This window comes from Artemia franciscana, chromosome 13, assembly GCF_032884065.1.
Source record: "Artemia franciscana chromosome 13, ASM3288406v1, whole genome shotgun sequence".
Taxonomy (NCBI): domain Eukaryota; kingdom Metazoa; phylum Arthropoda; class Branchiopoda; order Anostraca; family Artemiidae; genus Artemia; species Artemia franciscana.
The window spans coordinates 3,483,822-3,502,927 of NC_088875.1; the positions used below are offsets into that span (position 1 = coordinate 3,483,822).

The window sequence follows — 19,106 nt, forward strand, 5'->3', positions numbered from 1 at the left end:
GAAGAAAGAGAAAGAGGCAGAAAATCAGTCGTCTCTGAGTCGATGGATTAAGAAACAGAAACCGTCACCATGTGAACCGGTTCAGCGAGTGACGGTCCCTCAGATCGAGTAAGCAGGAAATGAGACACCCCGAGGAACCACTACGACTGTCGAAGGTCTGTTGGAGCCTCAGTTTCGGCGACATACGCCTTAAGATAAAGAGTATTGCCGGTCCAGCGACCCTACGGACATTTCTTTGTCCTCTCTCGATCTACCATCCCAACCGAAACTAGTACAATACCCTGCGCAAGTGACAGCGAGCCAAAACGGTCATTCAATGCTTCATATTATGGAAAGCACCCGTGGCTGGAGTACTCTGTCCAGGATGATTCTGTTTAATGCTTCCGCTGCAGACACTTTGGCGGCATATCTACTCTTTTCGGACAGAGGTACGGGTCTAGACCTTTCATAGACGTCGGCGTGATAAGATGGAAAGACATCTCTAGCATCCTCGAACAGCATACTAGAAGTGACCGCCACAAAGACAGTTCAGTTTCATGGACGAAGTTCAAAGCCATACAAACCAAGAAGATGCAACCAATCGCGTGTGCTTTAATGACAGACAGAGACAATGAAATCAAGGAGAACAGAAAGCACGTAAAAGCCTTATTAAAAGTAACAGCTCTATTGGGGTGACTGCACTGCCTTTAGGGGGCACGACGAAACAGAATCCTCGACAAACAAGGGAAATTTCGTCGAGACGTGCAATCTTCTCGCAGAGTACTCTCCTACGCTCTTCAACAAGCTACAGAGACGGTACGGTCACTACACATCCGAAGAATACCAGAACGATCTTATTTCGGTGATCGGTTCCAGGCTTTAGCGCACGATAGTGCAAGAATTAAAAAGCGACAAATACTTTGCTGTTCTGGTCGACGAAACAACGGACAGTTCGAAGAAAGAGCAGCTTGCCATTCTTCTTAGGTACTTCGACGAAGGAAAAGTAAAAGAAAGACAAATTGGATGCTATCACATGAAGAGCCTGGATGCTGAAAGTCTAGCAAATTTCATTCATGACATAGTGACAAGAATTGGACTCGATTGGAACTACAGCGTCGCGCAGTGCTACGACTGAGCAAGCGTAATGAGCGGCCCATTCTCCGGTGTTCAAGCTCGTTTGAGAGCAAAATCGCCACAGCCATTCTACTTTCATTGCCATGCACATAAGCTAAATTCGGTCATTGCGAGCTGTGCTGAATCTGTCGGCACTGTTGGTACTTTTTTCCCACTGGTCCAGACTCTATACACATTCATTTCCAACAGCAACACTCGGCATCAGTTGCTTGTTGAGGTCCAGAAAGCTGCCGAACTGCAAGTTCTTGAGCTGGAAAGAAGTGCTGCCACACGATTGTCTTACTGGTATCGATCTATATCGAAGGTTAGACTCTGATATGAATGCATTTTAGCTGTACTGTCTGCTGTAAGCGAGGGAGCCGACGGCGAAGCACGGGCAGAGGCAGCTGGGTTCCAGAAGAAGATGGAATCGTTCCTTGTTATCTTCCAATTGCACTACATAGAAGCAATTATGTGAGCGATGAACTCGCTGTCTCAGCAGCTCCAAGCCGTCGACTTGGTTATTTCCCGATCGCGCACCCTGATTCAGATCACAAGAAGCGAACTCACCGACCTGCTTTCAGATGCTTCATTCGTATCACTTTTTGAGAAGGCTAAAGAGTTTGCGACAGAACTCAAAATCGAACCTGCTGTGAATGAGCCTGCGACTAGACCCTCCTCTGTTGGTCAGAAAGGACGACCTCGAAGAACTCAAAAGATCACCAAGCATCTGAAACAATTTGTGACAACTTTGACGCTAAGAAAGAATTTCATCGAATCTGGAAATCGGACTACTACTTTGGTGGATAAAATGAAGCGAGAATACTTCGAAACTTTTGACCGTCTACTAGCCGAATTTGACAAAAGGTTCAATAACTTGCCAGTGCTGAATACACTCGAAGCCTTGGATCCAAGCTAAACCAAGCTTATGGACAACCAAGCGTTTCTCTGCACTTTACGGCGAGCTGGATATCGACGACATTCTTCTCGAATCTCAAACTGGTATTGCCAAGCGTTTCTTGCTCGATGAGGATAAAAAGCCGGAAAACTTTCTAAACATTGTCGACCATCTTCAGGTATTACCAGTGGCTTACTCAGAAGTAATTAAAGTACTTCGTATTGCTGCCACACTTCCTGTGACAACAGCAAACAATGAGCGTTTGTTTTTTAGCCTAGAAATAGTGGAAAACTACCTGCGGTCTACAACAGGAGATCATCGTCTCAGTCACCTCCTTTTGATATTGGCAGAGAAGGATTTAGTAAAAAATTTGGACTACGACCAGCTTGTTGACGATTTTGCAAAGATGAAACCTCGGCGGTTCCCCTTGTTACCTTGAGTTTTGTAATATTTTTTTAGCTTGTTATGTTTTTCCTTTTTGTAAATATATTTGATCTGGAAGATTTCTGCTGAAGGAAAATCGAGATTTTGGTTACAACCCTCAGCATAGCAATGAAAATTACTTTCACGGACGTATTGTTTACTTAAATAAGAAAGTTTCTCGCTGAGGAATGTCAGCCTGTAGTCTGGTTGAATTTTCCACTTTCAGTTTAATCACTTAACCTCGTTGATTGTATTCTTTGTTGTTATAATTAATCTTAGAGGTCAGTGTGGCTGAGTTCCACATTCGGTTACAGTACATTTCCAAGCAACACACGGGTGCTGAAAATGCGTTTTTACTTAGAATATTCGATCGATGTGCTGCCAAAACCCGCATTTTTTTTACATGACACGAAGTGAATGGGGGGGGAGGGGCAGATGGAGTTCATGCCCACCCCAAGATTTGGCCCAAATGGCGCCTCTGTGTTTAAGAGGGTTGAAAATGAACTCAAACCAATCATTTACATTAAATTTTTACCACAAACAACTAAGTATTTTCACAAACCTGAGAAATAACCTTATAAACAACGTTTTTTCTCTTTTTAAAACCAGTGTTGTAAGACACTGAATTTAAAAAATTCAACATTGAAACAAAACAGAAGGGGCCAAGTATTCGATCACTCAAACTCTTTTTTCTTTGGATCACTTGACATTAAGTTTGCCAAGTGAAACTCGAATCAAGAGTCCAGCTTCAATCAAACTAGATATTCCTCGTCATTTTTCTGAGCTGCTTGATAAATGGATTTCAGCAAAATCAACACCTAAATAGGCATATTCTTTTCTAATACAGTTCGTTTAATGCAAACTGATCGCTAGATTACTCACACGCCCTGAATCAATGCGCTTCCTAAAGGGCGTCCCACGTAAATAAGTAGAATCAAATGGATCTTCTTCGTTTGCACCATCAATGAAGCAGAAACTTGCATAGTGGTACGTCGTCAGTGCTTTGGGCGGCACAATACTTCCGGAGCCTTTTCTGATTATCTAGAAAGGATGGAAACTTATAAGAATAATAGGCAGTGCACAATGATTCCGGACACAATGAAAGGAGGACACATCCCCCCTTACACCAAAAAAAAAAAAATCGCGAACATCAAGCCAAAACCCACCACCAGGAAAATTCAGCAAATCCGCGTCCTTTTTTCTGTCCTTGTCACTCTCATTAACCGGTGCTGTTTCATATACGCGCCAAGTTTCACATATGCGCCAAAAATTTCAGGGCATATTCCGTGGCCTGATTTTCACCTACGCGCAAAGCTTCATATACGTGCGAAAATTTCCAGGGCAGATTTCATGGCCTGATTTGTTATATTGTTGCTTTTTTTCAGGGGGTTAAAAAAAATACAATTCTTAGCCCCCGTCTCAACCATAAAAAACCCTTATTCCCTCCTCCCTAAGAATTGGGCCCAAACGGACCTATACACATGAGCAAACAACCATAATTGTTTCAGAGTAAACCTATAAAATGAAGACAATGTTACATCAAGCTGTAGTAGGTAGTCAGCAAATACTATTAATATAATCCATACTTATATTTATATTATATTACATTATATTATTATTATATTTTATCATTATATTAATATAATCCTTATTGATGGATCTTTCCTCCTCCTTCCCAGTTAGTTTGAAGCTTCCATTGTTTCCAGTTCTTAAAAAAATATTTGAAAAATCGAGTAATTATAGAATGGTTTATTAGAAACATTAATATTATCCCGTTTTGGTATTTACCGACTTAACGCTAAGTGAGTTAGAGAGTCAACAAATACTGATATTTCAGATTCTCCATCAGCATAAGCTGATGGAGTCTAGAGTTTCTATTACGGCTACCTCCCACGAACTACTGAACAGTTCAGGTCGTCAAATTTTGTAAAGCAGAAGCTTTATTCCTCCTTTCGTATAATCCTTGGCCATTAGGTTGTCAAGTATACATAGTTTTTTCACCTTCTGAGACATCCCATTACTTCATTATCCAATTAGGCAATCATTTTAGATTGAGAGCAAACAGCTCCTGTAACCTTAACACAATGCTTGACAATCTGGCTCCAAAAAAACTGGAAACATTGCTCCTTCGCCACTCCTATTCTAACACGTCAGCCAAGACCATATCCACGAAAACATTCAGTATTTTCTTAGTAACTTGACTGTCTAAACTGAGGACGTCATGCTTTTCGAGTCCTCTTTTGCTGGGTATTAAATAAAAAAACAAGTTTTTTTTAAATGAAAGTAAGGAGCAACATTAAAACTTAAAACGAACAGAAATTACTCTGTACATGAAAGGGGCTTTTCCTCCTCAACGCCTCGCTCTTTACGCTAAAGTTCGACTCTTTCTCTTAACTCTATTTTTAAAACAGTAAGAAACTTTAGCGTAAAGAGCGGGGCGTTGAGCAGGAAAACCCCCTTTCATATACGGAGTAATTTCTGTTCGTTTTAAGTTTTAATGTTGCTCCTTACTTTCATTTAAAAAAACTTGTTTTTTATTTAATTTCTGGACGTTTTTGAATTAATGCATGTTTTGATCTTGGCTCTCCGCACATAAATAATTAAACCGAAATTTGCATATTAATTAACTGCAATTAATCGGAAGATTTTCAGAAAAAAGGAGCGAGGGAAGAGGCCTAGTTGCCCTCCAATTTTTTGATTACTTAAAAAAGCAACTAGAACTCTTAATTTTTTACAAACGTTTTCATTGGTAAAAAATATACGTAACTTACGAATTAACTTACGTAACGAACTTCTATATTCGTATGATTTTATTGCGTATATGAGGGGGTTCAACCCTCGTCGATACCTCGCTCTTTACACTAAAGCTTAAATTTTGTCCCAATTCCTTAAGAATGACCTCTGAATCACAAAGGCCGTAGAATAAATAGTTGAAATTACTAAAAATACTTTAGCGTAAAGAGTGAGGTATAACGAGGAGGTAAACCCCTCATATGCGTAATAACTTTTGTTCGTTTTAAGTTTTAATGCTGCTCCTTACTTTCAGTAGAAAAAACTTTTCATATTTATTTTTTCATTGTTTTTTTCAAATAATGCTAGAAAATCCTGCGCTCCCTTCATTGAAATTATCTTCCCCCATGAGAAGTTTCTCCATGGAAATATCCTCCAACGTTCCACCCCTCAACTCTCCCCCCCCCACACCTAAACCAAAAAAAATCCCCTGAAAACGTCTGTACACTTCCCAGTAACCATTACTATATGTAAACACAGGTCAAAGTTTATAACTTGCAGCCCCTCCCACGGGGACTGCGGGGGAGTAAGTCGTCCCTAAAGACATAGTTATTAGGTTTTTCGACTAAGGTGAATAAAATGGCTATCTCAGAATTTTGATCCGGTGACTTTTGGGGCCTAGGTGCCCTCCAATTTTTTTGGTCACTTAAAAAGGGCACTAGAGCTTTTAATTTCCGTTAGAATGAGCCCTCTCGCGACATTCTAGGACCACTCAGTCGATACGATTACCCCTGAAAAAACAAAATAACATTAAAAAAAATAAACACGCATCCGTGATCTGTCTTCTGGCAAAAAATGCGAAATTCCACATTTTTGTAGATAGGACCTTGAAACTTCTACAATAAGGTTCTCTGATACGCTGAATCTGATGGTGTGATTTTCGTTACGACTGTATGATTTTTACGGGTGTTTTCCCCCTATTTTCTAAAATGAGGCAAATTTTCTCAGGTTCGTAGCTTTTGATGGGTGTAACTGATCTTGATGGAACTTACATATTTAAAATCAGCATTAAAATGCGATTCTTATGATGTAACCATTGGTATCAAAATTCCATTTTTCGAGTTTCGGTTACTATTGAGCCGGGTCGCTCCTTGCAACAGTTCGTTACCACGAACTGTTTGATTAAAAAATAGAATCCAAGGAATGCACTATATCTTCCTCTTAAGAACAGTTACAAGCCACTATTCCGTAATCAAAATGCCGAGTGAGCTCGAACTGCTTTCCTTTAGCATTTGAAGTTCATTTAACTGAAAGAAGTAAAGCTAGAATAAGCTAGAATATTTACCTTTTTATAGATCATTCCATTCCGAAGTGGATTCATCTGATTTTGCAAATCGGCAAGATCTTTTCCGGAAAAAAATTCAATCGCCCCTTCAATGGACTGAAGCTTTCCACCTTCAAGAGCTTTAGCCTAGAATAAAGCCCTTGTATATATATATCATATTATCATGCACTGGATTAAACTTTAAATTTGACTAAATTTGATATATATCATTATATATCACGCACCTACATTTGATTAAACTATAAATTTGACTAAATTTTAACTTTAAATTTGACTTAGATTTAAATTTAGATTTTAAATTTGACTAAACTTTAAATCTGACTTTAAATTTGATATACATTATCATATATCACGCACCTAAATTTGATTAAACTTTAAATTTGAATAGATTTTACTAAATACTAAATTTGACTAAATTTGGTATATATAATTATATATCACACACCTAAATTTGATCAAACTGCATTCAATCTAAATACCAATTAAAGAAATGACGGATACATTAAATGAAAGAACACGGTTGCTGTATATAAAGTATTGAAATGATTTATTTTACAAGTTCTTGTTATAATTACCATTCCTGAATCAGTTAGAAATGGCAAATTTTTCGCACTTGCCAGTTTTTCTTAAGCGATTTTTTTTTATTTTCGGTAACTATGGGCCGGGGTTCGTCCTTACTAATTTGCAGCTGTCGCTGCAACCATGATGTAATGTACAGGGTGACCCAAAAAGATCCGTACCCATATTTTATTCGATAAAAAATCCATTTTTTAACAAATATCCTTTCTGTTGCAGGACATTAAAGGCGAACCTTTGGATGATCGTTTGCAGCTATAGTTGCCCCGAAAATGTCTTGGACCAATCAGCAGAAGGTATTCTCCCTGGAGACCTATTTTGCGAAAAAATCATACCAGAGTGTACAAATTCAGTTTCGAAAACTTTTCAATTGTCGCAACTTATTTTGCGACCAATTTTGGACGAATGTCTCCAAAATAGTTGTGGACTTACGTTCTAAAGCCACAGGGGGAACTTATTCAGGCTGGAAAAAGAGGAAAATAATGCTGCAGTGAGGGACTCAGTAGGATGCAACCCTAGGAAATCAGTGCATAGACGCAGCCAAGAACTCGGAATGACAAGGGAGTGCAAGGACATGCAAGGACAGAAAAAAAAATTGCTGCAGTAAGGGACTCAGTAGGACGCAGCCCTAGAAATACGTAGACACAGCCAAGAACTCGGAATGACAAGAGAGTCACTGTGGTGTGTTCTCACGTTTAATTGGACAGTGTAGTCCCTCACTATGGCAATGTTTTCTTCTTTCCTTGCACTCTCTTTCCTGCCTGAAAAAGTTCCCCCTGTGGCTTAAAAAATAAGTCTACTACAGTCCCATGCTCACTGAACTTTGTACCTCAGCTAACAATCGTGATTTTGGTGGAAAGTTGCGACAATGGAACAAGTTTTCGAAACTGAATTTGTACACTCTGTTATGATTTTGTCGCAAAATAGGTCTCCAGGGAGAATATCTTCTGCTGATTGGTCAAAAACATTTTTGGGGCAACTATAGCTGCAAACGATCATCCAAAGGTTCACCTTTCATGTCCTGCAACAGAAAGAATATTTGTTAAAAGATAGATTTTTTATCGAATAAAATATGGGTATGGATCTTTTTGGGTCACCCTGTACCTATTATTACCAGGCTACCGTCCCACTTGCACTACCTTATTGGCGTTTTTGTAATTATTTATAAACAAACTATCGCCACTTAGTGACAGCTGCTTTGTGTTGCTGGTAGGCGGTTTATTGAAAAAATCTACTTTTGGGTTAATAGTTTAGGTTAATACTTTTTGGTTAATTTTTTTGGTTAAACTTTTTGGTTAATTATTAACTACTTTTGGTTAATAGGGGAAGGAAACATGTAATTTGGACATTAACTGCCACCTGTATTCAGAGTGAGCTCATTGTTTTATTGGCAACAGCTTTTTAATTTTTTGGGGTGACTATTCAATAGTCGCACATTCACCTGAACTGCTTATGAAAACTTTTCAGAGAAAGGGAAAATGTAATTTGTACGTTAGCTGCCACTTGTATTTGGAGTGAGCACATTATTTTATTGGCAACAACAAGTTTTTTTTTATTTCTTTTTAAATAAGCATTTTCAAGATGAATAACATATTTTCGTCCTGATGGGCAATATAATTACAAGTTTCTGGCTTGAATAGTTTTGCTGAATATTCAAGCCACGGACAAACAAACCCCCAGATAGAATACTATTACCCATTAACTCTCAATGAGAATTAAACCTATATTTAGGCACTAGGATGAGGGTTCTGGAACGCAGTTAAACTTGCAGGGGACCCTCAAAATCTAATAAATAAAAATTTTCAGAATAAAATGGAGAAGATTTTGTCATTACAGTGTCACCAGAATATTAAATGAACAGGGCCGTATCTAGGGGGTAGGGATATTTGAACCTCTGCCCCCCCCCCAGCCAAAATGTTTGTCTGACTCGTAAAACGTAACAAAAATGAATATAAATAAATTTCTGATGCATTTTATGAGTCTATTTTGTATAAACCCCCTCTCACGAACAAAAGTCCTTTTGTAACCCCCCCCCCCTCCTGGAAAAAAATCTCGGATACGGCCCTGAAGATGAAATACTATTTTTTAGAAACGATAAATAATGAATATTCGTCACGTATCTTTTGCAACAATATTTCTACCCTGCAGGGAGGGGGGCGATAGAAGTGTTGTGCACTGGCCCCGTCACGACTCTCGGCAGCCCAGCTTATATCATTGGATTCTCCGATTTCAGGTCTGTTCATTCACTGGGACATGATTATAATATTACAAAGACTTTTCCCTAGAGAACGATCTAAACTCGCTTAAAAATTTGTTATTTTAACATGTTTCTAGTATCTTTCCAGTGTAGTTCTAATCTAAAAAATAAATAAGAGATTAGTAAGACAATAGGATTTGGTGGATAGATTAAGCTGAATCAAAGCTATCAAACGAAAGGAAAATTGTGGTCTTACGTTGAAACATTCAAACTATGGAAATATAGAAAACAACATTACAAAATCATTCACAGGAAACATTCTCCTATTGAAGGGACGTAAGAGGCTAAATCCACAATCTTCTGAGTACTGATTCAATTTATTTGAAGCCCCTTTTTCAGTTTTTTGGGGCTTAGATGACTCCCCCCCCAAAAAAAAATAATCCACGGGCAAACACCCTCATAAATAATGTGCAGATATGCGATGCTCGATAGCCGTTACTACTTTTATTGTGTAAACGGTCTATAGCAACCGCTCTTTTTATGAACCGTAACAGATAATAACCAGATTTACTGGATAAATGGTCCATGACAAAGGTTTATTTTATGGACTGCGTCTGTGTTTAGGGCCTAATGATATTCCGGACACCAGTATAGCATCTGAGACTCGAGGAGGCAACCTTTCCGAAAATTCTCAGAATTTTCACTCGATAACATTTTGGCCCTGTTCAGGCCAAAATGCTTGGATATGGCTATATCCTCTGGTGTGATGTCTTCTATCACTTCGAAAGGGCACTAGATCTTCATTAGACCTACCAGCCTGCAGTACCCACATTACAAGCCTAGGCCAAAAACATCACGAGACATCAGAGATAAATTTCTGTCCCCACCCCTTCCCTCTGATCATCGTTTTATATTTTTGTCTGAAGGTTCAAGTAGGGTTGTAAAGTTCGGACAAAATGCACTTTTGGGACTAAAGGCAAGGTCACCCCCTCACCCAGTCTATAAAAATCCTCTAGCCCTCCTCCCTAATAGCTGATACGCAAGTATACATCACTGTACACGATTCTTTCAAGCCTCAAATACACCTACTTAATTAAACGAAGCTTTAAAAACATCTATACTAGCCATTCATTTAGTATGGAAAGCCTGGATCTTTAGGATTAGATGCGCCACCGCATGGCTTTACTATCTCTAAAGCTGTGAAATTCATTATTTGTATCTTCGATAATTTTATCTTAGAATTTTCCATCTATAGCTGTTTCTCCCTTTTTGAGGAAAATCGTAGTTTTGTGCCACAAAATGACAGAAAGGCCACTTTTTTACTGCTATTACTAACAGATCACTGGAGCATCAAGCCATCTGAGGTACACATAGCTACGCACGCTCCTCCTTCGTCCCAATCTACTTGAGACCATCCTATACACCATTCTTCCTTACAAACTCCTCCCACACCATTGGGGGAGGGCATACTTTCCATTTGGCCCTAGAGGGTTGCCTGAAAAGAACGATCTTTGGCAATCTGTCATCCTTCTTTGTAGAATGTGTCTTCAAAGCACATTCTTTTTAATGCACATTCTTTTTAATCATTTAACTACTGTCTCTAATTTGTCCTCACTTCACATCCAATCTTCCTTCACATCCAAGGTTAATTGACCAGACTTTTTCGAAAAGAAGGAAAGAATTTCTAGAATTTTCTGACGATATTCTGGAAACAACAGAAAAGAAAGATATTTTTTGTTCTCTACCATATGTTCCATGTTTGAGCGAAAAACTTAAAAGAATTCTACAAAATAATGGCTTAAAGGTAGCTTTAAGAGGTAGTAATACTTTGGCTAGTTTTTTGAATTCTGGAAAGGATCGGACTTCCGTAGAGCAACAAAGTGGGGTTTATAAAATCCCATGTACTTGTGGAAGCTCTTATGTGGGACCTACTAACCAGAATTTAACAAGAGCTAAGAGCTCATATGGCACTTGTGACGAGGCGAGAAGAGCTAAGAGCCAAGAGATCATATGGTATGAGTTCTAACAAAATTCTATGAATCAATAGATTGATTTAAAAAGGAAAATAAGAGGCTTCATGCCGGTCAGGATTTAAAATAAGAGCTCTGAGTCAATGTCCTTCTAAATATCAAAATTCATAAAGATCCGATCACCCACTCGTAAGTTATAAATACTTATTTTTTTCTAATTTTTCCTCTCCCTTTAGCCCCCCAGATGGTCGAATCTGGGAAAACGACTTTATCAAGTCTAATTGTGCAGCTCCCTGAAACGCCTACCAATTTTCATCGTCCTAGCACGTCCAGAAGCACCAAACTCGCCAAATCACTGAACTCCTCCGCCCAACTCCCCCAAAGAGAGCGAATCTAGTACGATTCTGTCAATCACGTATCAAGGACATTTTTTCATTCTATCCACCAAGCTTCATTCCGATTCCTCCACTCCAAGTGTTTTTCCAAGATTTCCCCCTCCAAATCCCCCCAATGTCAAAAGATCTGGTCGGGATTTGAAATAAGAGCTCTGGGACATGAATTCCTTCTAAAAATCAAATTTCATTAAGATCCGATCATCTATTCGTAAGATAAAAATACCCCAATTTTCACGTTTTCCAAAAATTCCGGTTTCCCCCTCCAACTCCCCCCAATGTCAAAGGATCTGGTCGGAATTTAAAATTAGAACTTTAAAGCACAAGATCATTCTAAATATCAAATTTCATTAAGATCTGGTCACTCTTTCGTAAGTTACAAATACCTCAATTTTCCAAATTACCCCCCCCCCCCCAATTCCACCAAAGAGAGCAGATCCGGTCCGGTTATGTCAGTCACGTATCTTAGACAGGTTTCTATTCTTCCCATCCAGTTTAATCCTGATCTCACCGCTTTAAGTATTTTCTAAGATTTCCGGTCCCCCCAACTGCCCCCCCCCCCAATTACGCTCGATCCGGTTAAGATTTAAAATAAGAGATCTGAGTTACGAGGTCCTTCTAAATATGAAGTTTCATGAAGATCCGATCACTCCTTCGTAAGTTAAAAATACGTCATTTTTTCTTATTTTTCAGAATTAACCCCCCCCCCCCCCCAATAGAGCGGATCCGTTCCAATTATGTAAATCACGTATGTAAGACTTCTGATTATTTTCCCCACCAAGTTTCATCCCGATCCCTCCAATCTAAGCGTTTTCCATGATTTTAGGTTCCCCCACCCCAAACTTCCCCAATGTCACCATATCCGGTCCGGATTTAAAATAATTGCTTTGAGACACGATATCCTTCTAAATATTAAATTTCATTGAGATCCGATTACCCGTTCGTAAGTTAAAAATACCTCATTTTTTTCTAATTTTTCAGAATTAACCCATCCCCCAACTACCCCAAAGAGAGCAGATCCGTTCCGTTTATGTCAATCATGTATCCAGGACTTGTGCTTATTTTTCCCACCAAGTTTCATCCCGACCCCTCCACTCTAAGTGTTTTCCAAGTTTTAGGTTTCCCCCTCCCAACTAACTCCCCCCAATGTCACCAGATCCGGTCGGGTTTAAAATAAGAGCTCTGAGCCACGATATCCTTCTAAATATCAAATTTCATTGAGATCCGATCACTCGTTCGTAAGTTAAAAATACCTCATTTTTTCTAATTTTTCAGAAATAACCCCCCCCCCCCCCAACTACCCCAAAGAGAGCGGATCCGTTCCGTTTATGTCAATCATGTATCTAGGACTTGTGTTTATTTTTCCCACCAAGTTTCATCCCGATCCCTCCACTCTAAGTGTTTTCCAAGTTTTAGGTTTTTTCCTCCCAACCCCCCCCCATTTTTTCCAGATCCGGTCAAGCTTTAAGATAAAAGCTCTAAGACACGATATCCTTCTAAACATCAAATTTCATTGAGATCTGATCACCCGTTCGTAAGTTAAAAATACCTCATTTTTCCTAATTTTTCAGAATTACCCCCCCCCCAACAACCCCAAAGAGAGCAGATCCGTTCCGATTATGTCAATCATGTATCTGGGACTTGTGCTTATTTTTCCCATCAAGTTTCATCCCGATCCCTCCACTCTAAGTGTTATCCAAGATTTTAGGTTTCCCCCCTCCAACTCCCCCCAATGTCATCAGATCCGGTCGGGATTTAAAATAAGAGCTCTGAGACACAATATCATTCCTAAATTCAAATTTCATTAAGATCCCATCACCCGCTCATAAGTTAAAAATACTTCATTTTTTCTATTTTTACAGATTAACCAGGCCCCCACTCCCCCCCCCCAGATGGTCAAATTGGGAAAAAGACTATTTCTAATTTAAGCTGGTCATGTCCCTGATACGCCTGCCAAATTTCATCGTCCTAGCTTACCTGGAAGTGCCTAAAGTAGCAAAACACGGGACCGACAGACCTAAAGACAGACCGACAGAATTGGCGATTGCTTTATGTCACTACACTTATGTATCAGTGCCATAAAAATGAGATTGCAACAACATCATAATTCTATTTCATCGTCTTTAAAGCAAAATACCAAACCTGAAGATTTCACGTAGGCCCTCTCGGAAATCTTTAATTTTCCAAATCATTTTATTTTGTTTGAAAATGTTTCTTTGATTTCTAGGGACCAAGGTTTAAAGCAAACTTTCAGGGAAACAATCGAAATTAAAAGAATTTTATTCAAGAATGATTCCATAAACAGAGATACAGGTGAATTTGGATTGAACTCAATTTATGATAATTTACTGAGGTCAAATAAAGTAAACATCACCTCACCTAAGAGCTATGACCTCTGTCCACGTAATATGTCAGATAATTCTAATGAACAGGAACCGAAAAGGTCAAAGAGATTTGCCTCCGCTGTTGCATTGAAAAAAATAAGAGCAATTAACTATATGTAATTAGTTTATTAGGTGTAAATTTTGTTTATTTTTATTCATGTCTTTTAGTTTTACTGCTGATGATGAACACTGTATATGTGTTCGAAATATCCAGTTAAATAATTTTATATCTATTCACTGTCAATAAAAAGGTTTCATCCCTATTTTGAACTGTTTTATTTTCGCCAAGGTGTCACAAAATTTTTGATTTTTGTCTATATCATAGCCGCTTTATGACCAAATACTATGCTAGTTATAACTAGATGGTTATAAAAAGAAATCACAGCAATCTGTAACCATTACTATTTTCTTTCCCTACATGAAATTTACCTAGGTTAAGATACCATCTATCCATATATCTGCTGTGGCACAATCCTGTTTCCTACTTAAAAAGGCACTAGAATTTTCGTGATAATTTTTCTCAGAAAGTTTTGTTAAATTTCGGATTTGTGCATATAGTAGCTCAAAATCATTGCAGTGAGGTACTATGATACACAGTATCAGAGTATGAGCAGTATGAGTATAATATAGTAGCAGTATGAGTAATTTTCTCAGGCTTGTAGCTTTTGATGAGAAGCTCAAAATCACTGCAGTGAGGTACTCTGATACACAGTATTAGAGTATGAGCAGTATGAGTAATTTTCTCAGGCTTGTAGCTTTTGATGAGTAGCTCAAAATCACTGCAGTGAGGTACTCTGATACACATTATCAGAGTATGAGCAGTATGAGTATAATATAGTAGCAGTATGAGTAATTTTCTCAGGCTTGTAGCTTTTGATGAGTAGCTCAAAATCACTGCAGTGAGGTACTCTGATACACAGTATCAGAGTATGAGCAGTATGAGTGTAATATAGTAGCAGTATGAGCAATTTTCTCAGGCGTGTAGCTTTTGATGAGTAGCTCTAAATCACTGCAGTGAGGTACTCTGATACACAGCATCAGAGCATGAGCAGTATGAGTATACTATAGTAGCAGTATGAGTAATTTTCTCAGGCTTGTAGCTTTTGATGAGTAGCTCAAAATCACTGCAGTCAGGTACTCTGATACACAGTATCAGAGTATGAGCAGTATGAGTGTAATATAGTAGCAGTATGAGCAATTTTCTCAGGCGTGTAGCTTTTGATGAGTAGCTCTAAATCACTGCAGTGAGGTACTCTGATACACAGTATCAGAGTATGAGCAGTATGAGTATATTATAGTAGCAGTATGAGTAATTTTCTCAGGCTTGTAGCTTTTGATGAGTAGCTTTAAACTTAATGAATTTTAAATATTTATATCACCATAAAAAGCCGATTCTTATATATATATATATATATATATATATATATATATATATATATATATATATATATATATATATATATATATATATATATATATATACCAAAACTCCCTTTTTTAGAAATTCGGTTACTTTAAGTAGGATTTGCTCTTTATTTATCTCTATAATTAACTATTTAAAAAACTTAAACACGATGTTAAATCCTGAAGACGCCAAAACCTTAAAAGGAAATCTATATTATTATTATTATTGTTTTTTTTTTGTACCCATTTCAACCATAGACTAAATAGCTACAAATGGAGGTGTTTTTCACTAAAAATTGAAGGTGAGTCAACTGTAGCCTTTAGTAGACTAAAGTCCATTTAAAGAAGCAGAAAATATTCTCTGCAACTAAAGCTACGTCTCTTCAGTAGCTATGTGCTATCCATACTCCAAGTGAGTGCTAGAAAATGAGCCAACGGCTTGAAAAGGAATACTTGCATTCAAAAATATGTGCCAAACCAGAATTCTAAATATAAGCTGGTAATAGTAAGTAACTATGAAATTCGCAGCAGAAAGGACCAGTCTCTCATTGCTGTTGTTCTAAGGAAGATGAAGCGGACATATTTTAAAAAATACCTGATTTGGAAGAAGTCATCTCTACAGCCATGACGTCAATTTCACTGTCCCAGGTACCTTAAAGTACCAAAAGTATGTGTCAGAGCAGAATTCTAGATATAAGCTAGTAATAGTAAGTAACTATGAAATTCGCAGCAGAAAGGACCAGTCTCTCATTGCTGTTGTTCTAAAGAAGAAGAAGTGGACATATTTAGGACAGGAAATTCGCATGAAAGAACGTCATCTTTTTTGGATGGTCTGCAACTGGAAACCAGGCAGCAGAAGACGCTGTCATCCCAAAGAAAAGCTTGCAGCAAACTTTTATCGAGATCTGAGGACAGCTCAGACCTCGTTTCACCTGATTTGGAAGAAGTCATCTCTACAGCCAAGACGTCAGTTTCACTTCCACTGTCCCAGGTACCTTAAAGTACCAAAAATATGTGCCAGAGCAGAATTCTAGATATAAACAGGTAATAGTAAGTAACTATGAAATTCACAGCAGAAAGGACCAGTCTCTCATTGCTGTTGTTCTAAGAAAGAAGAAGTGAACAAATTTAGGACATGAAATCCGTATGAAAAAACGTCACCTACTTTGGATAGTCTGCATTTGCAAACCAGGCAGCAGAAGACGCTGTCATCCAAAGAACAGCTTGCAGCAAACTTTTATCAAGATCTGAGGACAGCTCAGACCTCGTTAGTACCTGATTTGGAAGAAGTCATCTCTACAGGTAGGACGTCAATTTCACTTTCACAGTCCCTGGTACCTTAAAGTACCAAAAAAACAACTTCTCATCAATCTCCAACCTTTCTTTGGAAGAAACATTACAGAAAAGCCTTCATTTACTAAGGATATGGTTTCACCTGATTAACTATACTTAAAAGTCAAATAAAGCAAAATAGCAATATTTACAAGAGTAAATAGTAATGAACATTACCAAAGCTTTTACTTAGAGGTGAGTCCATTCAGTTTTTTGTTCCCAGTGCTAATTTTGGGCCCGGTTTTTTTTTTCTAGTCCTAAGTTTTTAATACTTTGAAGCAAGACCAAAATTTTGCTATCATTTGATATCAGAGACTCACATTTATTCGTCTACAAAAAAGCATGCAAACTTAATTTAAGACCACACTGGCTTTGTATGTTACCTCTTTTTAAGGTAGCTGTTTTTATCTGTTTCTTGTTTTGAGCTACAGCATCAAATCACTCGAATCAATTTGAGCTCCTTTTTTTTCTTTTTGACAGATAGATTTCCATAATATAAGAGCAACACTACAAACATTCAAAAGCAAGCAAACTTAATTTAAGACCACACTGGCTTTGTATGTTACCTCTTTTTAAGGTAGCTGTTTTTATCTGTTTCTTGTTTTGAGCTACAGCATCAAATCACTCGAATCAATTTGAGCTCCTTTTTTTTCTTTTTGACAGATAGATTTCCATAATATAAGAGCAACACTACAAACATTCAAAAGCATGCAAACTTAACTTAAGACCACACTGGCTTTGTATGTTACCTCTTTTTAAGGTGGCTGTTTTTATCTGTTTCTTGTTTTGAGCTACAGCGTCAAATCACTCGAATCAATTTGAGCTCCTTTTTTTCTTTTTGACAGATAGATTTCCATAATATAAGAGCAACACTACAAACATTCAAAAAAATTTTGGCTAGAACTTTGACAACCTCTTTCTTCTGCTCAACAGATTCTTCTATTGGTAGTGGAAAACTGAACAAAGTTAACTACAACTTAGCCAATGGTAATTGGATCTCTTCATTTTCAATTGAAAGAAAGGAGCGAGATTGAAGAATAGTTTATTTTTATCTTGTTCTGAATAAAAATTTCCTAATTTTCTTGATTAAAACAAAAAAAGCTCTCATACCTTTAATAAGCTTTCACGAAAGTTTTCATCTTCCTCAGCCCTTGAATTGAGGTTTGTTTCAAGACCATCAATCACCATACCATCAATTACTTCCCGTATTTGATCTCTGTAAATAAATTAAGCCATGATTAAAAATAAATTTCTATTTTGGGATACGAGAAAAGCACTCTGAATTAGTTTGAACAAACCAATGAATCAGCTGTTCAAACTATGAAACACAAATACCTAATACAAAAATTGGACAGCATCCAATTCACCATTTTTCTATAATAGATAATTTGTGTCTATTTTTTTGTTGCCTTTTTCAGAGAAGATTTGGCAAGAAATACAAGTTACCAAAGTTAGCAGAGTATCAACTAAAATAGTAAAAATACATTTGCTGGGCCAAAATCTGTCTGCAGCTATGGGCTTGATGCATAGATTTTGTACTAGGATAATATTAGGGAATATAAACAATACACTTTCACTCATTCTTCTTCCATTTTTATGTATGGTAGGAGGGAGGGGGGTAGAGCTTAGAATTGGAAGGGTAGCAAAACTAAAGAAATTCCATACTTTTGGTGATTTAAAGGAAATTTTTCCTTTTTGATGCATATTCTATGGACTTTTAAGCCTTTGACAGGAGCACCAAAAGAAGAACTCCAACTTTTTATTTCAACTGACTAATTACATCTTTCATTCGAGATAAATTTCAGTAGCATTAAGATAAACAAGAGTAAAAAATAACATACCTAGTACATAGGCTATAGATCAGATTTTTTGCACTAAGAGGGAGAAGAAAAGACTATCAATGTGTTTGTCTTTTAGTAAGTAAACCAGCAAAACGCTAGATTCTTGATTTATGTTGGTGAAGCTTTCTCTTCTAATCCATACTAAGTAAATAAGAGCTATTCCCTTAGCTCTCTGAATGACCTCTTTTTTCTAAGAAGTTAGAGAAAGGGTGTCAAATCTTTGAAAACTCCACCTTCAGCAAATGTTGCTTGTCTTCACCAATTCAAATTTTACAAAATACTTACCCTCCTTTCTGTTGGTCTTTTTATTACTTTTAATAATGTTCAAATTGCGGAGAGACATTTTCCAGGATAAACTATAGCAGATGACTAACTTTGCTCTGTACCTTCTTTTAAGTTAGCTGTTCCCCATCAAAGTCTCTCCTTTAGTTAGCTGTTTCTTACCAAAACATCTTTTATTCTAGGCCAAAATATCTTCCATCAACAGTATTTAACATCTAACATCAATAAGGAAACACAAAT

General features: G+C 37.6%; 1 protein-coding gene across 1 annotated transcript in view; it reads right to left on the reverse strand.

The window, feature by feature from the left end:
* The window catches only part of LOC136034396 (inactive peptidyl-prolyl cis-trans isomerase FKBP6-like), a 66,827-nt gene that overhangs the window by 32,894 nt on the left and 14,827 nt on the right, over positions 1–19,106 (reverse strand). Inside the window, exons 2-4 of the mRNA XM_065715545.1 lie at positions 17,854–17,959; positions 6,489–6,614; positions 3,296–3,454 (exon numbers count right to left, since the gene is read on the reverse strand). Of these exons, the coding sequence (XP_065571617.1) occupies positions 3,296–3,454; positions 6,489–6,614; positions 17,854–17,959 (391 nt within the window). The remainder of the gene's footprint in view (positions 1–3,295; positions 3,455–6,488; positions 6,615–17,853; positions 17,960–19,106) is intronic.